Here is a 25,961-nt window from a genome sequence, read left to right on the forward strand (position 1 = left end):
TATATGATTTCTTGAATATTAACGACTTCTAAGAATGTTGTAGCACTATAACAATTACTAGATTAAAGTACAAATTTCTTGATTATTAATTATTACGTAATAACACAAAATCAATTGATCATATTCTATATTGAAAAACAAATACTAACTAATTGAGTAACATTTTGTTTACGAAATTATATATACATTACAAATTTACTTGTAGAAATTATATCAAAATTACTATAGTATAATTTAAGCCACTAATATTAAAGTAGCTAAGATATGGGAGACCAAGGTGGATCCTTTGATGTAGATGAATTTATTTTATTATCGTCCAATAATTGTAATGGTGGATGACACATCATATATATATATATATATATATATATATATATATATATATATATATATATATATATATATATATATATATCAAAAGATTTGAAATACTAAAAAAAATTAAATTTAAAAAATTGAAATTGTGTTAGAGGAGATTTTAAGTAGGTGAGATCGAATAGAAAAAAGTAAAATTATTTACAATAAAATTGTTTTTGTTTTCGAAATTACCTTTTTTTGGTAATTAATCTTCCTTTTAACTATTTATCATCCTTTTTTTTCTTATTTAAATTAGATGAATAAATATTTTTAAAAAATTAATTTGATAAATAGTTGCCTATACTTCATGTATAATTAAGTTGTATTCAATTTTTGAATGTTTCATATCTATTCAATGTATAACTCATGCATAGTTAATTTATATTTTAATTTTTTAATTGTATAACTAATGTATACTTTCAATAAATCTTAATTATTTTTTATGTAAACAGAAATATGACTATATTAATCACAAAAATTACTTTCTTATATATATTTAAAATGACACTATGAAACTTTTATTTTAAACTTAAAACTCTTTTCATAGAAAAATTTTTAATATATATTTTTTTATTTATTATAGAAAAAACAAAAATGGTTAGGTGAAGTTTTCAGATAATTAATTAATTAATATTTGTGTGAAGAAAATTAACTATTGAATTGACATGAATATCGAGTTTTACATGTCTTACCCTTTTAATATATTTTCCTCTGATATGTTTTCTTACCAACCTTTTATCGGTTTGATACTTAATATTCATATCTAAGATTACGCATATCTTTGATATATTACAGTTATATTATATTTTATTTAATCATTTTCTCATATTTTACGATAAGTAATATTGACGCATATTAATTATTATTTATTATAATATCTTGGGCTTAAAAATTAACAAATTATATGGGGACTTCCTCCCTCCAATTGTATGGGTGGGTGGGGGTGGACGGGGGGGGGGGGGGCGCAATAATAGTACTACACAATCCATTCACATATTATTTACGGTGTCATTTATAAAAATCATTGTTAGGTAACGATGAAAAAATTCACGTAATATAATGACTGCTTTGGTGTGATTGTGTCATTATATATCTTAATATTTTATTCTCATTTTGTCTTCATTTATTATTTAGTAAATTTTATTTTAATTTATCTTTTACTCTACTTTTTCATAGTAGTTTCATCTCATACATTGATATTCTCGTCGGTTTCCTATCCAAATTATGAAGTGTGACATTATATAACGACAATGAACTATAAATGTTATATTTATTAAAACAATATACTATAATACAATGTACAGTATATACTATATTATGAAATAATATTAACAACTTCTAATTACACAACACCACAAAATCAATTGACCATATTCTATATTGAAAATCAAATACTAAATCATTGAGTAACATTTTTGTGACGAAATTAAATAGTTCATTATATATATATATATATATATAAATTTTATTCTATAGTATATTTTAAGAGAACACTAATATTAAAGTAGCTAGCTAAGATACGTGACATCAAGGTGGATCCTTTGATGTAAGATGAATTTACTACTTTATCATCCAATAATTTAGTAACATAGAAATAAATATAATATAGTATGTTATTTATTTTTTTTAAAAAAAACATATTTTTGGCATGTCAAAATATAATTTTTCCAACTTTATAACGTGACTTACCTATTTTTCTCTCTTTAAAAAGAAGTGAACTTTTTATTTTTCTATTTGTACTACCATCGGAACAATTTTATCTTTCTCCATATTATTATATTTCGTTTTCCGATTTCACCGTAATGAATTCAAGCAATCACAAAGTCATTACATGCAAAGGTGAGATTTTTAATTTCTCTCTATACTGTCTGTATTATGAACGATAAAGTCATGAATATAATGATTTCAGATGATGAAGTAAGAAATTTCGTTAAATAAATACAGGTGCAATAGTATGGAAGTCGGGAGACGAATTGAAAATAGAAGAAATAGAAGTCGATCCACCAAAATCAACAGAAGTTAGGATTAAAATGATTTATGCTAGTTTATGTGGTACTGATGTTCTTTGTTGCAATGGCTTTCCAAAGGTATATTTGGATTGAAATTAAAATTTTTATCGCGAAATAATAAAAAAAATAGCTATTAATTTCATTTAATCATCGATAACTATAAATTATTATTTTTTATCGATAAATTTCATAACGAATAATTATCTAATTTATTGTTGATAATTCTCAGCCTTTGTTCCCTCGCATTCCTGGACACGAAGGAGTTGGGTAAGAATAATCATATATATTTTAAATTTAGAAAAATATAAAAGTTCATTGAAATTGTAATAAATATAATCTATTTGAACTTAAAATTCTAAAAATACAATCATTTCAATACTAAATTTCATGAAGATTGAATGAAAAAATGCAAAAATACCCTCAACCTATGTCCGAAATTCCATAGAGAGAATCATACTATATTAAGGTCCTATTACCTTCTGAACTTATTTTATAAATAACTTTCAACCCTTTTTCGGTCTACGTGGCACTATCTTGTGGGTCCACATTGTGCTGACAATTTTGTCAAGTTATGTGGTTGATAGTGCCACGTAGGCCGAAAATGGGTAGAAAATTATTTATAAGTTAAGTTTAGGGGGTTATTAGGACCTTAATATAGTATATGTGTGGTCGGAATACTTCTGCATTTTTCTCAAAATTGAATGATAAAGTTAAAATTTTGAATCTATTTTTTCGAATTTGCTGCCATTTTTAAAAATAAGAAAATAATGGACGTGGAATTAGACAAAGTGTATTATATGTGAAGGCTACTTCAAAAAACATCATAGATTTAACGATCCAGATCGCTGGTGATATTGTTCGTTTTAGATCTAGGGCCGCACGACTTTGAAACACCACCACTAGAGTGTAAGAATACTTACTTGTATATCCAACATCTCTCATTTATTTTATCGATATAAAATTTCTTATCTTAACGTATTTTTTGTGAGTGTATTTTCCGCAGCGCGATAGAAAGTGTTGGAGAGAGTGTGAAAGATTTGAAAGAAGGAGACATAGTGATGCCACATTTTTTGGGTGAATGTGGAGATTGTCCTAATTGCAAGTCCAAAAAGTCCAATTTATGCCATAAATACCCTTTAAATTTTAGTGGATTATTGTTGGATGGAACATCAAGAATGTCTATTAATGGTCAAAAGATTTATCACCATGTTAGTTGTTCTACATTATCAGAGTACATAGTTCTTGATGAAAACTATGTTATTAAGGTTGATCCTAGGTTACCAATTGAACATGTTCCTTTCTTATGTTGTGCTTTTACAACTGGTTTTGGAGCAACATGGAAAGATGTTAACATTGAAAAGGGATCAAGTGTTGCTGTCCTTGGTCTTGGAGGTGTTGGGCTTGGTGTAAGTAACTTCGATATAGAAATAACGTTTACTGATTATTTTTCAATTCAAAAATAATAAATTGCATAGGGATTTTCTAAAGTTTCATATGTGAAATTTGATATTTTATGACTGGTTACTATTTTTCAATGACGACGGGGCAAAATATAATTAGGTATATGTTTTTTGAATGTTATTAGTATGTTCATTGGTTAGTATATGAGTTTAGTAAGTATTGCATAGAAATTTTATAAAGTTTCACATGTGAAATTTGATATTTTATGATGACGATTATTTTTCGTATTTTATGATGACTGCTATTTTTCATTTATGAGGGTGGAGGGGTGGAAAAAATATTAGTTATATATTTTATGAATGTTATATGTATATTCAAGGTTGTTTATTAGTCGATTCAATTATCACTGCGCAAAAAAATTCTAAAATTGCATTTGCTATTTTTTAATTATGGGGCAAAAAATTTAGTTATATATATTGTGAATGTTGTTAGTATATTTAAGGTTGTTTATCGATTGGTTCGGCTAAAAATTTTTAAAGTTATACATATGAAATATGAGTGCAAAAAATAGTTGTATATTTTGTGAATATTATCAGTATATTTAAGATTGTTCATTAGTCAATTAATTTTTCATTTTTTGATAATAATACTAATGAAGTATGAGTACAAAAAATAGTTGTGAATTTTGTGAATATTATCACTATATTTAAGATTGTTCATTAGTCCATTAATTTTCTATTTTATGATAATAATACTAATGAAATATGAGTACAAAAAATAGTTGTGAATTTTGTGAATATTATCAGTATATTTAAGATTGTTCATTAGTCAATTAATTTTCTATTTTATGATAATAATACTAATGAAATATGAGTACAAAAAATAGTTGTGAATTTTGTGAATATTATCAGTATATTTAAGATTGTTCATTAGTCAATTAATTTTCCATTTTATGATAATAATACTAATGAAATATGAGTACAAAAAATAGTTGTGAATTTTGTGAATATTATCAATATATTTAAGATTGTTCATTAGTCAATTAATTTTCTATTTTATGATAACGATTATTTTTCATTTATGAGGGTGGAGGGGTGGACAAAATATTAGTTATATATTTTATAATAACGATTATTTTTCATTTATGAGGGTGGAGGGGTGGACAAAATATTAGTTATATATTTTATGAATGTTATATGTATATTCAAGGTTGTTCATTAGTCGATTCAATTATCATTGCACAAAAAAATTCTAAAATTGCATTTGCTTTTTTTTAATTATGGGGCAAAAAGTTTAGTTATATATTTTGTGAATGCTATTTGTATATTTAAAATTGTTTATCGGTTGGTTCAGCTAGAATTTTTTTAAGTTATACATATGAAATATGAGTGCAAAAAATAGTTGTGTATTTTGTGAATATTATCAGTATATTTAAGATTGTTCATTAGTCAATTAATTTTCCATTTGTTGATAATAATACTAATGAAATATGAGTACAAAAAATAGTTGTGAATTTGTGAATATTATCAGTATATTTAAGATTGTGCATTAGTCAATTAATTTTCTATTTTATGATAATAATACTAATTATTTTTCAATATATTAAAATTGAAAAAAATGTTGATTTATAAGTTTTTGCATATACATACAAATATTTTTATAAATTTAATGATAGAAATATATTTACCGATCACTTTTCGATCTTGTATTTAAAAAATACAGGTAGCAGAAGGAGCTAGACAAAAGGAAGCAGCCCAAATAATTGGGATGGATATACATGAAATGAAAAGTGAAAAAGCAAAAATTTATGGAATTACTGATTTTATAAATATTTCTGAAAAATCAATTTCAATTTCAGAATTAATTAAAGATGCTACTGGTGGACTTGGTGTTGACTACTTCTTTGAGTGTACAGATGTGCCTCAACTCACTATCAATGAAGCTATTCAATCAACTAGAATGGTATATATTTGAGTCTATCTCGACTAATTTTTTATTTAATTTTATTAATTTTATATATATATATATATGTTTATTTTAAATAGTATCGTTAATTTTTATGTTATTCTTTTTTGTCTTTTGTGTTTTATATCATATGACACTATTTCGTATAATATGATCATGTTTGTATTTTTTTTAATGGCGATAATTCATAGTTAATATCATAGATGTGTTAAAGATTTCAGTTCAAACTAACAAGATGAATATCGTAATATTAAAATGATATATACATTTTCCAAGTAGTATCGTCAATTTTTATGTTATTTTTCTTTGTTTTTTTGTATTTTATATCATATGACACTATTTCGTATAACATGATTATGCTTGTATTGTTTTTTTTAATAGTGATAATTCATAGTAATAGCGTAAATGTGTTAAAGATTTCAGTTTAAATCGACAAGATAAATATCGTAATATTAGAATGATATGAATTTCTAAAAAAAATAATCAAAATCACAAATTTTTCAAGTAATATCATCATTCTTTATGTTATTTCTATTTACTTTTTATGTTTTATATCATATTACATTGCTTTGTATCGCATGATCAAGTTTGTATTGTTTTCAATCTTTTTTTTCTTTTTGGTAAAGAATATTTTATAGTAATATTATTTTTACTTTATCTATTTTTTTAAAAAATTCTCTATCTGTTTACTTTTGCGTCTTATATAATATGACATCCTTTTGTATAGCGTGATCAAACTTGTATTATCCTCTATCTTCTTCTTTTTTCGATAAAGTATTTTATAGTAATACTATTTTTAAGGTGGTGTTAAAGATTTAAGATGAATATCGTAACAATAGAATGATATAAATTTCTAAAAATAATCAAAATCATTGCATTTCATCCCATCCCCACCCCCACCCCCACCACCCGTAGTGAATATATTCGTCACGTTTTTTTCTCTCATAATTTTATATTTTTTCGTGATTATACGAGCTTACTTAATATTCACTATGATAATTAGCACACACACAAACTAGTCGAGACGACAATATTCTTTATCTCATCTCTATTTGTTTCTCATATTTTCTTTCACATGACACTGTTTCATATAACGTGTACAAATTATCTTTTTATAATTTACAAAAAAAAAAAAACAACAACTATTTTTATATCCCTTTTTTTAGTATTTACTTTATTAAATAATTATGTTTTTAATTGTTGTGTGACTTAAAAAAAAACATATTTAGGGTTATGGAACAGTGATAGTGCTTGGAGCTGGACTTGTGTTAGATTGGCAAATGAGTTATGTCCCTCTAATGTTTGGTAGAACACTCAAAGGATCAATCTATGGTGGCATTAGAACTCACACAGATCTTCCATCTATAATTGACAAATGCATTAGCAAGGTACGTACGATATTTCTTTAAAATGTGTTTTTTTCTATAGTAGATTTGAGAATAATAAGTTACACGTAAATGCTTCCTTGTCCACTTGTATTTGTTCATTTTGAAAAAGGCCCTATACCTATGACTATCTGCTTTTCGATTACAATTAATTAGCCTATCACCATAAGGTCGAAAAGTCAAATCCCAATCATTCATTAAAGTTGCTCTTTCAGGTAATTTTCCTATGGTCATCCGTGCTTTATTTTGCTTGTCATACTTCAACTGATAGTTCGTGCTTAATGGTGATATAATATATATGATTTAGTATAATAAGAAAATGCATAAGTTCCTTACTGAACTTGTCCTAAAAAGTCAGTTACACACTTAACCTATTATGACGACTCATTACACACATTTACTACTTAAAAGTGAATTTTAATACCACCCTACGAGGTGTATCACACTCTCACATAATGTGGTGTATTACACTTGCTGCGATATCAGCAATACGTCAGCGCCATGTAAGAAATTATAAATTTTTTTATATCTTTTTTTTGTTTTTATCTTTATTAATCAACTTTTTTTCTTTTGCTAGCTATATTTTACATTAATTAGTTTCTAATTAATTGATAAAATTCTCTAATAATTATACATTCTTCATAGCATAATTGCAAAGAAGAAGCTTTTTACAATGACCGCCAAGAAAATTTTTCGAAATTCGAAGTTGATTGGTATGGTGAAAGAATTACTTTTGTTCCAAAATGAACCCCAAAAAGACTCCTTCAGTTTCTTCCGTTGATTGACCATGAAAATCGAGCGTCCAATTTTTTGCAAATATTTTTTAGATCCGAACACATTTTTTATGTTCCCCGTGGAGGTTTCTAAAAAGATAGGAATTATAGAAAAATAATTATCTTCCCATTTTCAATAGATCACTCATCATAACTCCGCGACTGAGACCCCCCAAACTTTTATCCTTCGATGACATGAACAAACACTAATCAAAATCCACAAATCTTAAGTCACCTAGTACTATTTTGATTTCTTGTTGCGACGTTTATGGGTAAAAAATATAGTGTTTTTTTAACTAACTTGTTACTACATTGCGTCTTGTTACCGATTCATTTAACCTTATTGGGTGTGAAGAAGAAGAGATGAGAAGAGTAGCGTATGAAGAAGAAGAGATCTGGGGGTGGGGTGTAAGGAGAATTCTGATTTTTTAAAACTTTTTTTTATATAAATAATTGTCTGACGCGCATGATTTATTTTTATTTTATTTTATTTTGCCACATAAGTTTTAGGGGGTTAAAAAAAATTCATTTTTAAATAGTATATGTGTGTAATAGGTCTTCATGATAATTTAAGTGTGTAACTGACTTTTCGATACAAATTCAGATGGGAATCTATCCCTTAATATAATATAGACTTAAAACACATACCATAGTGGATTCATAATTTATATATAAATTATCAGAGAAAAATTGAACAATGATATGTGAATCGAACCTACCGTTAATGTAATTCTACATATCAACTTTAATAAAAAGAAAGAGTGATCACTCTATCAAATCTATTCTTAAAGGTGATATACTAATACAAGGAACAAAAATGAAACACATAAGAAATGCAATTAATTATTCTTTTTTCGATCTTGTCTTGATGAAAATTATAACAAAATCTAATGTTACAGTCAATCTATTTTTGAACATGCAAAAAATTTTAAACTAAAAGCAAGTTATAAATAAAACAACAATTCAACTATATAAATAGAGATAAAGACCATCACTACTATTTGTTTCCTTTTCTATTAGTTTAGTTAAGTTTATAACATTTTTAGCTAATAAATAAATATGTTTATCATGAATAGTCACTTTGAAATAAATTTATTGTATCATATTAGTGCTATGATAGTGTTCTTATTATAGATGATAAATATTATTAAATTAGATATTTTAATTAGGAATTAATCTTAAAAAGCGTAAAAGTCATTAACAATTTTATTAAAAATATACAATTTAATATTTAAATTAAATAATTAAGTTTTTATAACAATTTAATTTATAGTAGGGGTACAACGGTAATTCAACTTTCAACTTTTTTTTTGTTCATGCTTGATATGATGATTGTCATACTCGTGTCTGATCTTTCAAAAATACCTTACTTTTAAAGTATCTAAAACACCCCTGATAATACTTTTGAAAAGTCTGAGTAACATCCCAACATATTTATACCTACACCAAGTTTGTAAGATATTATTAATTATACGACATTATGAATATGAGTTTTTTACGTGTAACCTCAAATACGAACATTTGAATTTAGAAAAAAGAAAACGAAAAATGAAATCTTTTCTATTTTTCTAGTTAGAATGGATTGGTCTTACCTGTCCCTATCCAACCAATAATGACTTATGACTGACTCGCGATTCACTCGATGCCCTGGTTATTTTCTGCAGGAGATCAAACTAGATGAGTTATTGACTCATGAAGTTTCATTCAATGATGTAAACAAGGCATTTGAGTACTTGAAAGAACCAAACTGTGTGAAGGTCCTTATCAAGTTTTGAGCTAATATTTAGTTTCTTTTTTTTTCCCCTTCTGTGTAACAATAACAAAATAGCAATAAGGATATGAAGTTATGAAGTGTTGGAACATAATCAAAGCTTGTATTGTTCTTCTGTCTTTTTTTGGTAATGGATATATTCATAATTGTACTATTTCAAGATGGTGCTATAAAGATTTCAATCCAACAATGTGTATAGAAAGGGAGAAGTAAATACTCGCGTCAAGCCAACATGGACGAAGATATGGAGTTTTGACAGTTGGGAGTTAGACAAAATGTCTTGCATTCATTTGGTTGGTGCAAATGCAACCAACGAGTACGAATAAGTTTTTTTTTTTTGTGCCTTTGTAGTAATTTCAACATATCGGAAACATGACAATCACAATAACAACTACGTCTAAGTCTCAAACAAGTTGAACTTCGCCAATCTACACAGCTTTTCTATTCTCCCCATTTTTACAGTAGCATGCTTCTTGCGAAAGGAAGCTCAAAGAGGAGGGAATGTACTATATTGGCTTTCGCATTTAGCAAAGGGGAATGAAGCATTACGCTTAATGGATGAATATATAATCTAATATGTTTCGACAAACAAGTACCTTTAAGGGAAGAAAACTTGTCTTCTATCCTAAAAGTACTTGCTATCTGCAACATTTCAACAGGTAGGAGGAAGGACTTGAAACGTTGTCGTTGCTGCCAAATTTGGTAGTCGTCTCGTTTCCCTTTCCTGGTGTTCCACATTCACTGAAATCAAGTGTGCGTCTCTCACTCTGCAGAGGAACCAACAGTAGGAAAATCAACAAACGATCATGGCTGTGGAACGATATATAACCAGATAAACAGATTCAGGCTCTTATTGTCATTCTGCTTCTGTAAGCTTGAGTCAGGGATATTTTCAAGTAAAACCAAACTTTGGATGACTTCGAAGTGACACTCGACAGAATTATTACTATACTAGAGACTATGTGAGGCTACACAAGAAAGTATGTTCCTAAGCCGTAACTTACACAATTTCCACATTCTACTCCAAAGTAAAACGGATGTTACTTGAAAAATGACCATTTATATTGTCTCATCGATTCTTTCGTTCTAATGAGCAGTGTAAGTTACTTCCAATCAGTTTTCAGCATAAGAGTAGAAATAAAAAGAGGAAAGTAAGTGTTTTTGAGTGAAAAGTGCAAGGTTATTGTTTGAAACATGCCAAAATTAGTACAGGATATAAAGACTAGAGAGAAATGACGAAAAGAAATGTTTTAAACAAAAAATTGCAGGGCTAATGTATAAGGATAGATCACTTTGCGAAAAAATGTTTGTAATCATGTTGACATAGGGACCAGACATACCATAGCATTTGAAGCCAGAAGGGTACGATTTTCATCTGCTTTTTGTTCCTTGGAATTCCTTCCCAACAGGATTGTTTCTGGAGTTTCACTTCCCAAGATTTGACGGGCATCCGCAATTGAAGGTGCAGTCTGCTCACTTAATTGCTTCATTAACCCAATAGCATCATAGCTTCTATCACCGGGGCTCAGAAGAAACGCAAATTCCTACCAAATAAAGGAAAAACAAACAAATCAAAGCAATATAACATGAGCACAGAAATGCACCATTACCAACAAGCACCGAACACAGAGATAACTAGTCACTGAGTAGAACACATAATGTATATACCTCATATGTAAGTTCTTTTTCATATCTTGGGCTAGACAGAAGAGGATCCGTGAACCATGGAGATTTCCATGCTGAAGGAGATTCAATACTAATTTTAAAAGGCGTCTCTCCAAAGCTGTAAACCATTAATTAGGTAAATAAATCATAAGAAACAAAGGAGTAGCAAAACTCCTTTTAAACCAATCATTAGGTAAATGGACTAACAGGTACAAATTTGTGGGAGATAAGTAACAAAAAAAAAAAAAGGATAGAAAGCAAAGGAAAACAAATATTGCAGTAATCTTACATGTTTGAAGTATCAGCACCAAATACATTTTCAGAATTTTCGGTAGTATTCTCCAATGCAGTTGATGTAGTATATTGCATTGATGTGGCTATGAAAGCACCGCTTTGACTCTTTCCAAGTACATCAGGAGAGCAAACAATAGACGAGGATGAAACAGTAGCTTGATTTGATGATGCAGCTTCAAGTCGTCTAGCATACTGGTTACCTAAAGCTTTAATACTTAAACTTGTAGCTCTATCATGCTTGGTGAAGAAACGATCAGGAGAGAAGAGCATGTCATTTGTGCTAAGCTCGACCAGAACTCCAGGAGGCTGTTTTACCTGATAACAGGAATGAGAACTCAAAAGTTGTATCTAAGCTAAATTAAGTTTAATGGTTTATTTTGTAAACCACACGGTTCAAATCAGCTGAAAGCAAATTCCAAACACAACTAATTTTATTTTTTTTCAAGTCCAAACACAACTTCAACTTTCAAATACCTGCTTTCAACTTAACTTCAAATAGTACAACTTTTGTTTTTTTTTCCAAACATCAACCATTTCATGCCCAAGCACCAACTTGTAAGGATATATTTCTTTACAAAAAATACAATCTGGAATGGAGGTCCTACCTGTCACACATCATCCCATTCCTAAAAACAAAAAGAGGTGAAGCCAGAGAAGAAAAATATATGAAAAATTATTACTCACCTTTCCCATTGCATCATTGGTTCCAGCATATTCACTATGGGGCTCTTTATGGTAGTTAGCACCACCACCATCTAATTGTCTCTCTGAATTTCCAATGCATGAAAGTCCAGTTACTCCATCACCTGTCTCCTTTCTTCCATCTTCTGAGGATGGATGTAGATTTTCTTTGTCTTCAGTAGACGCTTTTTCATTTGCCGACTCATCAAACATGTCATCTACTCGGGGAAATTCTGTAACCATATTAGAGAATGATTCCTGATTGAGATCACTTTCTAGCTTTTTCTCCCATCTCTTTTCTGATAAAGGTGTCACCAAGTGACGCTGTCGCTTCTTTAATATAGAAGGAGTCCCAGTAAAAGTTTTGGCAGCACTTTTCAATATAGCATCTGGACTGTCAGCTCGCAATGGTGAGTCCCACAACCTTAATGGAGTAGAGCAGTCTGTAGAAGTCGTCATCAACTGGCGGATGCCAAGAGGGCTGTACTCTTGCTGTGTATCTGAACCAGATTGCTTAAGATCACAATACAAGAAAGGTGTATCCAAGCTTGGAAAGCGAGGAGGATCATAGCATAGAGCTCCTTCATCTTTCTGTTCTTCTAACCTTGAGGAATCTTTCGTGTAATCAGGATGATCTTTCAGGACGGCATTGTCTATGCCATTGTCGTTGGAAGGACTGCCAAACTCACTTGGACATATAAAACCATCACATCTACTGCTGAAGGACTCTTGAACTGGGTTCTCAAGAGGAGGATAATTGAACTGATCTGAAGCAATACCAAACACAAGTGATCTATCCTCAGACGAAAAGTGCGAAGGAACAGAAAACTGCTGATAAGTTGAAGCTTCAAAATCATTGCAGTTTTGTGGAGCCATATTTCCTGATTCAGGGATCTGATTGTTTGATGATTGGTAAATTAAAGAATCTGCAGGTTCACCACTGCCATTAACTCCAGTTTCGGGCAGAGAGCATTGAGGAATTCCTACCTCAGGGTATTCGATCCTGCTACCATCGAACAATTCATTGAGATTAAACATTTCATTGAGATTATATGGACCCTCAACTATGTTTCCTGCATTAGAAGTTGCTCCAGATTCCATTGCATTTTGCAATGGATTGGTTACCATATCATGGTTTTCATTGCCATTCAAACACTGCATGTAATGTCCCGAAGATTCCTGAATAAACTCCGTAAAGTCATCCATATTAAACTGCCAATCATTCCCTGTGGAATTGCCCCAGTCATGTGAGAACGTATGCTGCTCAAGGGAGTTGGAATCCACAAGTTCACTGGGAACTTCTTGCATTGAGCAACCAACATCCTCAAAAGCTGGGGTATAGTACGTAGGACATGGTGCTGCGCTAGAGCTTGTGTCCTTTTCACGTACTATTTCCATGGACATCCCCCCGTTCTCTCTTTTATGCACAAATGTGTTGCCCAAGTCACTTGTAGACTGGGGACAGCCAGCAAGAGTTGAACCTTGACTACATTCCATAACTTCCTCCAGTTCTGCTCCTTCTTTGTGAACACTTTCATCTTCACTAGTTTGATGCAACATCACAGAAGAAGAAGGGATTGATTGGTTCTGATGGTTGACATTAGACAAAGTGGGTAACTGTGCAAGTAAACCTGATGCTATATATGAGTCCCGTTTCTTTTTGACAGAACTATGCCAGTGATTTTTAATTGCATTGTCTGTCCTGAAATTAGCCATAAGAGTTTTCACATGTCAACTATAAACTTTAAAAGAATGCTGAGAATAAGAACTCGAAAGGAAGTCTAGATGGAAACAAGCTCTTATCAGCATAAAATTAACACCCTCAAAATACCTTCCAGGCAAATATTTTGATAACTCTGCCCACTTGTTTCCATGAGCTTCGTGGGCACGAATTAGAGTCAATTCCTCCTCTTGCGTCCAAGCTTCTTTTTTAATAGCAGGATTCAGATGATTGTGCCATCTGAAAAGTTCACTCATAGTAATCATTATAACATTCTTAGTCATATAAAGGGGGTGAATTAAAAGCTTATTCTTTCAGGAGTGATCTGCAACCTCAATGTTAATGAATCAAAGGAACTAGAAGAAATGTGACACCACAAAATTCCTATTGAGTCAAAGGATACATGTTACCAAGTTATATTTCCTGACAACATATAAAATGACTTATTCTTCTATAGAAAGTAGCAGTAGTTATCCGCCTCTAGCATCTCATGCCGTCAGCATGCATATCTTTAAGTTTTAAGAGACTGGTTGAGTCATATAAGCTGAGGAACAACTTCTAACCAGTTAGTAAATAAAATTAGATAGGAAGATATCAGTTGCATAAGCTTGAAAAATCTAAGTTCATTGCAGGAAAGCTGCATAAGGTGATCTTGTGATGTTAAAAGTGCAGCTACGAATGAAAAATTTCTTATTCGAGGTAAGTGAGAACATAATGTCAAATTAGGAAGTTGGAACCCCACCAGTCTTGGCATCTGACTTGCCTAATATTTTGAGAACTTTGGAACTCTGTCATAGAAGAAAAAAAGATACATTCATTTGTTTAGATGAACAAAAAATTGGCGTGCTTACCTTTCCCGACATTGTTTTCCTATACGTCCTGCTAACTCTTGTGCAATGGTGGACCATTTTTTGGGGCCATGTATGTTAACTAATCCGATTAGCTTATCATCTTCCTGCACGTAAGTTGAAAGAGTTAAATTAGCTAACATAAGGACATGGCTGACAAGTTCCTCTGTCCCAAAAATAATGACAGGTTGTGGATAACAATGGTCAATTCTGACAATGATTTCACATATTCTGAAAATAAAACATGCATTAGGAAATTACGTGAAAAGTAATACAAATCGTCATTTTCTATAATTAAAATTAAAATATTTAGGAAATGACTTGAGAAAATCTCAGCTCAACTCTGCAAATACTACAGTGCCATATTAAAAGGGACAAAAGGAGTACTAAGATATGATTCAAAAAGGCCAAATAGGAATGCACTTTTTTACCTCCTTAGACCATGAACCTTTGACAAGTTCGGGATCAAGAACTTTCTGCCACCTATGCAAGCATTGAACATCTGACCGATCCTTAAAACATTCCGCTGCAAGTAAAACTTAAGATTTGGTAAGCACTTAACATTTGTCATCTTTAATAGTTGGGCGGTGTTTGTCAAATAGATCTCTGCTGTTACCGTTGGGTGTGACAAAGATCTTCAACTTCAGTTGTAGGTTAACCAATTCAAACGAATCATACAAGTACTATAAGGAAGATTTTAATGCCTTGGAAAAAAACTTCATCCAGAAAAAATATTTCTCCACAAGAGTAGCATGTTCTAGCTTATTCAGTAACTTCATCCGTATATGGTGTCAGAAGAGATGACCCTGAAGCACTTCTCTAAGAACGATAATGAAAAGTATGACTAGCTAAATGAGTAGAACAAATAAGGCAAGTTAGCAATGAATAATTGTTGCAGGAGCTTGATAGCACCATAGTCTTATAAGCTATTGGTTTCCAACTTTTACTGCATCAAGCAAACATATACTAGGCCCTAGAAGTATGAGCAATACACCCCTCTTAGAGTGTAAGACATACTAGGTTTGAAGAGGAACAGTGTTTTTACCAATTTTTTTCCAGCTTTTCCCCTTAAACTGTTGGACAGCTTGGCGCAAGATTTCATCCTGCAAGGAGATAAGAAGTTTACACTTCAGTACAACATAAAAGATTTAAAACGTAAATGTATAATATTGCATTGTCTCCGACAAGTACTTCACTACTTAAAATTTATTGAGAAACTATCAAAAGAACGAAGAGTTCAGACTTGGGTTTGAGAAGTGAAAACCAGAAGTATTACATCAAAAAAACATTACTAAATCCATGACTTTGCAGTTACTAAGCCAAGCATTTTCCAACATGTTTGATTGAAATCACTAACGGAAGGCAGAAAAGAACTAAAAATGACCCAAATAATCCTTGTCAGTGAAACACAGTTCCCATACAAACATAAATGCTGTTACAACTATGAAACAAACGGGATAAAATTGCAATAGATTTGTACACTAATCCATCACATAAATGATTTTATGCAAGAAAAATTCCGAACTTCCATTTGAAGCATAATTGAGTGTCTTCTCCTCGAAGGCACAGACAATTAGTTTTAATTGGATAACAGCATTCATGCCATGTTAACTAGGAATTGAAAGTCCACCCTCCCCAAAAACAGATAGAGCTAGATTATTTGTAACTTTAACATAACATATAACATTACACATATAAAGGTGGGGGTAAAAATAAGTCCCCGATTACCCAAAAAAAGATTAGAAGAACATAAAACCAAAAGAAAACCCTGAAACTCATGCACATTTTTCTAGATCATTAGGAAATGCCTGCTTACCTCTTCGGGAGTCCAGTGACTGGAACGTCTCTTAGGACCACTCGTCCTCCTGAAACATTAGCAGGACTAATAAAAAATCCGAAGCTTTTGGGAAGTTCAAAATGATGACACAAAGGATGTGAATATGATAGTCTTCTCAAATCTCACAATCAAACATAACTTTCAATTCAGTTCATTTTCATGGAAAGTACAGAACGACCCTTAAAGTAAGGGATAGGTGGACATGGTGCCATACTTTGGAAAGGAAAGAGATTACTATATGTAGTTCCTTAAATTGAACATTAAGTACTTATATCACATTTGCTATTGGTGTGACACGGCAAACTTGTCATTGTTTCTTGTCTTCTGTTCCCCATTCTTCTACTTGTTTTCATGTAGTTTGTATATTTATAACTACTACTAACTACGTATTAAAAGCTAAAGAATCCAATGTAACTTGACTAAACCTGAACAGACCTTATATATTATTTTCCATGTACTATTGACGGGGATGCACCAGGCAGACTAACGGTTTGAGCATTAGACAGCTATTTTTGTCATCGAAAAGCATAGATATTATATTATGTCTTCCAATATGTTATAGAGGTAATCCAACTATCTTATTACTGCTTCTTCTCCTCCATCCTCACCTACTTTTTTTCCCGATGCATCTCTGATTTCTAACTACCTAGGATAAGTCAAAGAAACCAATGTGACTAGCCAAAATTCAACTCGATCTCAGGTCAACATCATTTTAATCTTATGTGACATGAATGAACAACCGGATTAAGGGTTTGTGTAAAATAGAGCAAAATCTCAATAAGGAAATTACAAAAGCACAGAATGAAACCCAAAAAAAAATGAAACAAGAGATGAGATTATGCAGTCTTTGAGAATTACCCATGCAAAGGCCGAGAACTTTGCAGACTACTGATATCATCTGAAGGGGTGTTGCTTGTTTCATCACTTTCCATGGTTGCTTGAGACAAAGGCAAATCTTGATAATCCATCCAAAGCTCGAAAGTTCTCTAGAAAATGTCTTCCCAAGTACATTATGTGTCACCCCCTATGATGTAAGAGATACTATCTGATCTTCTGAAAACATGAACTGTTAAAGCACAACAGATAATGTGATGGCTTCTACCGAGATGATTTGAATAGCATGGAATAATAGCATCTAAAGCATCATAATGCATTCAATATGAGCTACATTTTTAGAATGAGCAACCTGGATTACTGCTAAAAGTTAAGCATAACAAGTTAAATCCTTATTCCTAGCACCTAAAAATTAGTCTATGCAATGGATTTTTGCTAGAAATAAAAAACAAAATCCAAAAGATAATGTAAGCCTCTGTTATGTACATATGTAAACATTTTCACCTCAAATTTGCATAGTTGAAAAATACGAGGCAGAATTATCAACCGAGCAGAGTACATCAAATACAAGAACATTTGGATAAAATTATCGTCCTCTATGTACTAGTTATATTTTTAAAATGAACTCTCATAAATTATCAAATGATTCTTATTCCAATAATCGAAGTGTTCGAACTGGTCATTATTTATCTATTTTATATCTGCAACAAGGTGTTTTCCTCAATAAGGTAAATTTTTTATTAATGTGGAATGACTCCAGTATACAATGGGTCTGCCAAAAAAGTTGAAAACCTACACAAAAATGTGCTTCTCTACAAATGACACCGAATCTTTCATAAAAATAGAACCTCATGGGTGCACCAAAAACCCACTAAGAGAAACTGGTTATTTATCACATATATAAAATTATTTCTCTCCTCTCATAGGATTCACATGTCGGTCACGGGCAATATCCCATTCCAGCAAACTCTCCATATTCTTCCAAGGACACAAACATGTCATTTAATACAATCCACCACATACGGTCACCCGAAAATGCAACATATGTAATACTTGTTTGAACATCTACATATAAAGCTAGTCTAACATATGTAGTCTTTCTCTTACTCAAGTTTCCAATGTCTGAATCGCTCTCTTCACAACCCACCAAATGAAGAATTACACCTGGCCCCCTAGAAAACCAAACTGAATATGTGGAATACCAACTCAACTCTCTCAAAAAGCTTTGTGGTAATATGATTTTAGTGAGAACGCGTAATCACTTCTCACCCCCCAACCTCCACGAGTCCTAGCTTGTACCTAAATTACTGAAACAAAGTTCTCAACACCATACCATGCCCACCCCTACTTCCTATCTCTTTATGTACTCCAGTCTCCAAAGTTTGCATCCACAAGGTAACATAATGTTTTTCGTTCTTCATTCCCCCTTCCATGAGTACAAGTAAACACAACGGGAAAAAGTCACTTTTAATGGTTCATGTCCTATCTAGAGTCTAAACCAATCAATATGATGACTCAAGATGTTGAAAGTGACTAAGTTGACCAAAATCACAGGTGATGAAGTTGTCTTAAAAGACCAACAATCTCTTGAATCGATGCAGACTTGGTGAAAAATGAAAACAAGGAAAGTATCTTTATAAGCATACAATTAGTTAGATAAAGATTTAGCCATAGTGTCATGCTTACTTTAGGCCTACTATTTTCTACGAGTCTTCTTTAGTTTATTTAGATATTTATACGACAACAGAAATTGTGGAGAACATCTAGTTTAAGAAACTCAAATTACTGAACATAGGAACGAAATGGATCCTAAATGAAGCTATATAGAAAGTTAGCATTCCCATAGGTGGCCTTAACTAGCTTAAGGTTGAGGCGTAATTGGTGTTGTTGTCATGGTCATTTCTATGTTATGGAAGTATCTTAACCTTGTAACTTAAATCAGATCACTTCACTGGGATTCTTTAATTCCAGGTTCGATCCATAAATCAAATCAGGCTTCAAGATGCAATTTTTATATGAAACCCATTCAAAATTTTGGATTTTTTCAACAATTCAAGAAAATTCTCAATTACAATTCCATCTAAATGAACAACAACAACAACATAAAGTCTATGCATACCCTTACCTCTACCTGTTTCCTAAAGACCCTTGAATCAAATGACATTAGTTAAATGAAACAAAAGCATAAAATTTTATCCAACCAACAGAAAATAAATACTAAAATCAGATCATTTCATTCAAGAAAATCATCTACTAAATGAACAACAACAACATACTACTGAAATCCCACAAAGTAGAGTCTCGAGAGGATAAAGTCTACGCAGACCCTTACCTCTAGGCTCTACCTGTTTCCTAAAGAGCTCCAAATCAAATGACATTAGCTAAATTAAAAAAGCACAAAATTTATCCGATCAACAGAAAACCCATACTAAAATCAGATGATCAAATCAAATTAGGCTTCAAGATGCAATTTTTATACCAAACCCATTCAAGATTTGATTTTTTTTCAACAATTCAAGCAATCATCAACAACAATTCAAACTCAAACACCAAGATTTTTTAAAAAGATTCAGAAAAAAAGTTGTACTAACTGAAATGAGCTTCGAATCATTCAATCGAATCAGACTGAAATTCCAAGAAATCAATGGTGTGATGAACTCAGCAAGATCTGCAAAAATTTTGAAGAATTTGGGGGTATGGGGTGGGGTGGGGTGTGAGAGAGGGGTGGGTGGGTGGGGGGTTTATGTATTCAAATTATGACAGAAGAATGCTGATGAAGATGAAAAAACCTATGATTAACCGGTTGCCGGTAAATTATTAGTTGACGAGATTATCTCAACCGTTAGATTGTATCTATTTTTAGTAACTTTTCAAAATTTTCAAGTCTAACGGTAATTTCTACTTGCTACCTGTTACTACCGGTTCTTTTTTCCTTTTTTTATTTTGGGTTTGTAATCATAAATACAAATATTCATTTCTTAATTGTTTAATCATAAAAACCAAAAAAAATTAACCATCATTAATATAAAGTTTGACCATGTGATTTGTCATAATTTTTGTGGAAAATATTTAATTTTAATAAAAAATTATGATTTATATTCGGAAGTTCTAAAAAATATTAAAAATACACTTAAATTTATTTTATTACTTTATAATCAATATATTTCGTAATAAATTAAACTCATAAAGTATAAACTCTAGGTCTCTTATAAAGGAGTGAATAGCTTGTAATGGTGTGATTTTCTTATAAAATATAAAAGTTTAAGGTTGATTTTTGTTTTAAAAAATTTTCAAAAAATAGAATTTGGCCCAATATATTTAATTTGAATTTATTGTAAAAAATAACAAGTTATATGGTCAAACATTTTTGCCATGTTAATAAATTTGAATTTATTGTCAAAAATATTTATTAAAAATGCCAAGTTATATGGTCAAATATTTTTTGCCAAGTTCTTTTTTTTTTGTTATAATGAGTAAATATATCACAATCTTCTATAATTAAACAATTTATGTATAAAATATTTGAAAAAAATATATATAAAGTTGTCATTCTTCAAAAAAAAAAAAAAGATGAATGTTTGTCTACGTCGATTTTTAATCAAATCAAATCAAAATATTTATCGATTTGATTGCTATTTGTTTTTAATTTTATTTTTAAGAAATCTAATAATATTTCTCTTTTTTTTTTTTTAACAATATACTTGTGACACAATATTATGCCAAAAAAAAAAAAAAAAACTTATCTGAATCTCCTCTGCATTATTATTCTTGGTGTTCAAAATATACCAGAATTTCAATATATGGAAATATTTATAACAGAAAAATTCATAAAAAAAGATTGAAAAATCATAAACAAAAAGATCTCTACTTGTTAATTTTCTACATTTTGCTCTACTGGAGTAGAAATCTCTAACAGTAAAATCAACTGTTGATGAACCAGTTCCTTTCACACCATTTCTTAAATCCTGTAATTGCAAAGGTTCTCGAATCCCATGTATTCATCGCGTTGGATCTTCCCAATCATATTTGATATCCCGACTCCACCTGTTAAAACGAAGAAGCAAATGAATGCAGACACGATGAGTGTGTGTCCTTTTTAGTATACAAGTTTAAGTGTCTACTTAGCTGGTGTCAAGTTACTAGATACTCACCTAGTGATATGGCGCTCACAAAAATTGTGAAGGCAAGGATGAAGATGATAAGCGATGCGCGTCCTAGTACAATAATCAACCTCCTCACGACGTGTTGCCCAACGAAAGCAGCAATAGTTGCCACAGCAACAAAGTAGAGAGCTATAACGAAGATCCAATGATCAGTTCTGCATTGTTATGGATGAGATAGAACAGATGTGTTTTTGTGTTCATACCATAAGGAACCGGGAAACGCTTTAGAAGGTAATACTCAACCACGGACATTGATGAGGAGAACATCATCGCAAAGGTAGCCGTAGCACTTGAGACCTAAGTAAGAGATATGATACACGTTAAGAGAGACGTGAAATGAAAGCACGAAAACCAGATGACAGATGGTGATGTTCTTTTCATGTTAACATAACCTGAGGAGGGACGCCGAGCTCCAAAAACAGTGGACCCATGATAAATCCTCCACCAAGTCCAAGAAGTCCACCAACCATACCAGCTAGTATACCAAAGGAGCAGTAAGCAATCAGTTGTGTCACTCGAAAATCGGTGCCATCATCTCCCTTGGATTGAATCCTTCTCCATCCTTTGTACAGGCTAATAGCTTCATAAAAAGATATCCCAACAGAAACTGGGACCTGCAGGACGTTTCATACCGATTATAAGAATTACTTTGTGTCTTAGAAGTTTGCTTCAAACATAATTTGAGATAACCAATACAAACCTGCAACAAGTTCACCACCCAGTACCATACCGAGCAAGTAGATGTGTAAATCTATTCCAAACGTACACGGCCAGTGAGTTTCAAGATTAGTACTAAAGCAAAAAAAAAAAATGATAAAATTCAACAGTGTCACTCCTATATATTGAAACAAAGCCAAAACGATAAGAAATGAAAACCTTTCCAATTTGCAGTGCTAGAAATGCAACCCAAACAAAGCAGAGAAGTCCAAATTCCTTCCAGCAAACGTTCTCCACGATAGGAACCTAAAATAACATGGCTTTATAGAGTTATAATATCAGGAGAAATATAATTCTCCTTTCGAGAGTTAGGATAAGTCACCCGTGGTTCAGCTGCACGCTTGGCAGCACCATTGGCTGGACCGCCAGGAAGGAGCTTGTATTCTGCTTCATCACGCGAGCCTGGCATAATGCAACAAAGAAACACTCTAATCTCCACGAGAAGGAAAATCGAGGTCAAATGCCCTCTAAACTTTTAATACAATAGAAAAAACTTCATTTTCCTAACCTACCATTTGTTCGTAAAAGTTTAGAAGCAGCCTCCTGAAGTAACAAAAAAACAGATGATTAGAAAAAACCCAATACTTCACATGCATGACTAATTTAACACCGTCTTACTAGAATCTGACTCGATAAATAATCTCTGATATTAACTTCATGTGTTAGAATGCATAAGAAAGAACCAATATAAGATTACAGATTCTAACATGCTATAAAAGAACATAAAGTAGTGTACAGATCACTGATCACTGCATCGCAAAACCAGGACACTCCGACAATATAAAGATGATAACCTTTTTCACAATAGTTTCTTTCTTCCATGTGTCAACCCCTCTTAGAAAGGCCTTGGTTGACGTGCCTGGAACAATCTTTTACAATCAAAGTCGTGTAGGAGTAATAACTTAAAAGCACCAGTTGCATATTATGAGAGATGCTTTACCAAGGAAGAGAACAATTAACAGAACCGTAACCATCCAATCTGCGAATATCACATTGAAAGTAACTCCAATACTAATGCCAAGCATCAACATTGGCTGAATGAGCACAGCCAAGTCATAATCAATAATAGGCATGGCGATTGTGGGATGCCTGAGCTTTAAGTTATAGTAAACAGTAGAGACTGCAGCTCCCATGATCATACCTGTCAACCGGAAACAGAAGCGAAGACTCTCTTAACCAGGAGAAAAAAGTTCATAACAGAACTTTTGAAATTGTCCTTAATCTTACATTTTGAAATTGCTGTAGCTGATTTCTGATCAAATCCGACAATAAGACTAAGCATTGGTACGAATATACCACCACCACCAACACCACCTACACTCCCAAACGCTGCGCCCAAGAATCCAATCGTGGAACCAAGAACAATTTGCCATCCAAATTTCATATCCTGCAATGACACCCCATATATCAACAGAGATCAAGGTGGTTATAAACTTAAAGTGCTAGTCCATACGAGGCACACCATACGTCACATATTGCATGTGTTCAACAGCTCAATCATAGCTCAGATTCTCCATGGAGGTCGGTAGCACTCTGCTATGTATAACTCTCAAATGGAAAATTAACATACTAATTTGGAACATTAACTCCACATCAGCTCAGGTACATATGGACATTGTAGTTTTATCCATTCATTGGGTTCCTTCTCCTAATTTTGTTCATTTCTAACTGAACATCCAAGCTACTCTTGATTTTCTTGATGTCGAATAGTAAGTAAGCACACATCATGACATGCAAGTTCCATGGCTTCTAAAATAAAGAGAAAAGAACTAAACATTGCCTCTAAATATACATGGAAAAAATAACTTAGTGTTCCCTTGCATGCATACTAATAACTTTTCTCCCTTTTGGTTAAGTGTTGCATTCACTCTCTCGTAGCTCGATCATGAAGCTTATCTTATTTGATCAGTATCGCTGATCAAACAAATATTCACAAAACAACAACAACGACAACTGTGCCTCAAATGCAAACTAGTTGAGATCGACTATATGAATACTCAATATCCATTCTAATTCAATCCTATACTCAACAAACTAATCAGTCATGAAAAACTATGTTGCTTGGACGCTTTAGTACCTGTCCGATCCTACAAAAGTAGTGTATGTTTTATCTTGATTCAAGTTAAAAAAAGAGTTCCAACTGTTCAACAATCAACATGAAAAATCAAACCAATAATTCCGAAATTTACCGGCCAAACATGTTGGTAACCAGATTTATTAGGCCTCCATAAGAAGTTGGCAACAGCTGAAAGGTAATCTGCATCTGAAAGCTCAGCTGCATTTTGTTCAATAACTTCCCTCTTGATTCTTCTTTCTGCTGATACAAAAACAGCAGCTAATAGAAAACTCCATAAAATTGACAAAACTGGCCTTAAAATCTTAAATTTTCCTCCAAATCCCTCCATTCCAAACAAAGATTACACCTTTTCTCAAAAAAAAAAATCGAGAAACTCCCTTTTTCACCTTAGCAAACACTATACACACACTATATATCTTTCTTTATCTTCTAACAATTTAAAGATTACACCTTTTCTCAAAAATCCCAAAAAAAAAGAAGAAAAGAACTACCCTTTTTCACCCTTTTCAAACACTACACAGAATACATATACTTTTTCCTCAAAAATCCCAAAAAGAAAAAAAAAACAAGAAACTACCCTTTTACACCATTTCGAACACTAAACACAAAGTATGTATCTTTTCTTTATATTTTAACAAATTTCAAGAAAACAAAATGTATATTAAACCAATATTTTTAATTTTTTACTTAGAAAGTGAGGGATTAATTAAAGATTTGATTGGTTGATGAGAAATGTTACAACCAAAGAGAAAGTGAAGTATAAAGATTGTGTCTTTAAAGAAAGAAGAGGTATTGTGTGGTGTGAATGGAGATGAAATAGGAGAAAATGAAGGAAAATAATGAAGGAGAGAAATGAAGTAGAAAAGAGTGGATCTTTGGTCTCTTTGAGTCTCACAATATGAAATGCATGATAAATGCATGAAACAACAAAGTTTATGAGTATCTTGTTGAATAGTTTTGATGAAAAATATTATTAGATAGATTGTATCGTTTCGTATCGTTATATAATGTTACATATTAATAATTTGAACGATAAATTTACGAGAGAAATAGGATACAGTTAAAGCTATTATCAAAAGATGGGATAAAAAATGAAATAGGATTGTTAAATAATAAGTAAAGGTAAAATGATCTGATCACGCCAAATAAGTCGTTACGCATAATAAAAAATTTTTGTCGCTATCTAATGACTGGTTTAAACAATATGATACAATAAAATTTAAGTAGCAATCGAAATAAAGATGGTATTTAAATTAACAATACAACTAGTAACAACCATCTAAACAAAGGTGTAAGTGCTTGTTTGGTATAAGGGATAAAAGATATTTATTAAATAAGATTAGGAATATTTTAAAATTTGGGTGGGTTATTTTAATTCAATTTGGTTCAAAAATTTGATTTGTTTTCATTAAAAAAATTAATGACGTGGCCGAATTATAATTGATCACGTATCAAAAATAATTT

General features: G+C 31.6%; 3 protein-coding genes across 4 annotated transcripts; 1 reads left to right on the forward strand and 2 right to left on the reverse strand.

Annotated features, from left to right (window-relative positions):
* The first annotated feature begins 1,994 nt into the window (after nt 1-1,994).
* LOC101245918 (8-hydroxygeraniol oxidoreductase-like) lies at nt 1,995-9,815 on the forward strand. The gene is made up of 7 exons (XM_004251126.5): nt 1,995-2,196; nt 2,302-2,444; nt 2,596-2,633; nt 3,370-3,772; nt 5,490-5,729; nt 6,962-7,120; nt 9,555-9,815. The coding sequence occupies exons 1-7, from the start codon at nt 2,160-2,162 to the stop codon at nt 9,663-9,665; spliced, it is 1,131 nt and encodes a 376-aa protein (XP_004251174.2). The 5' UTR covers nt 1,995-2,159; the 3' UTR covers nt 9,666-9,815.
* A 112-nt stretch (nt 9,816-9,927) lies between these two features.
* On the reverse strand, nt 9,928-20,274 carry LOC101244454 (transcription factor MYB3R-1-like). 2 transcript variants are annotated; one of them, XM_019211094.3, is made up of 12 exons: nt 20,132-20,274; nt 17,565-17,772; nt 16,686-16,734; nt 15,915-15,972; nt 15,301-15,395; nt 14,873-14,976; nt 14,133-14,261; nt 12,305-14,003; nt 11,616-11,935; nt 11,330-11,444; nt 11,002-11,205; nt 9,928-10,428 (listed from the first exon to the last, which is right to left on the reverse strand). In XM_019211094.3, the coding sequence occupies exons 2-12, from the start codon at nt 17,672-17,674 to the stop codon at nt 10,300-10,302; spliced, it is 3,012 nt and encodes a 1,003-aa protein (XP_019066639.2). In that variant the 5' UTR covers nt 17,675-17,772; nt 20,132-20,274; the 3' UTR covers nt 9,928-10,299. The 2 variants fall into 2 exon arrangements, with proteins under 2 accessions (XP_019066639.2, XP_069147699.1); XM_069291598.1 differs by having other exon boundaries at nt 17,565-17,759; nt 20,132-20,263.
* A 1,005-nt stretch (nt 20,275-21,279) lies between these two features.
* LOC101255958 (sulfite exporter TauE/SafE family protein 3-like) lies at nt 21,280-25,379 on the reverse strand. Its single transcript, XM_010315304.4, has 12 exons — nt 24,610-25,379; nt 23,648-23,807; nt 23,361-23,561; nt 23,215-23,279; nt 22,933-22,963; nt 22,743-22,822; nt 22,580-22,666; nt 22,404-22,454; nt 22,096-22,317; nt 21,907-22,000; nt 21,692-21,832; nt 21,280-21,584 (listed from the first exon to the last, which is right to left on the reverse strand). Exons 1-12 carry the CDS (start codon nt 24,823-24,825, stop codon nt 21,499-21,501), a joined length of 1,434 nt encoding a protein of 477 aa, XP_010313606.2. The 5' UTR covers nt 24,826-25,379; the 3' UTR covers nt 21,280-21,498.
* Nucleotides 25,380-25,961: the final 582 nt, after the last annotated feature.

Source organism: Solanum lycopersicum, chromosome 11 (genome assembly GCF_036512215.1).
Source record: "Solanum lycopersicum chromosome 11, SLM_r2.1".
NCBI lineage: Eukaryota > Viridiplantae > Streptophyta > Magnoliopsida > Solanales > Solanaceae > Solanum > Solanum lycopersicum.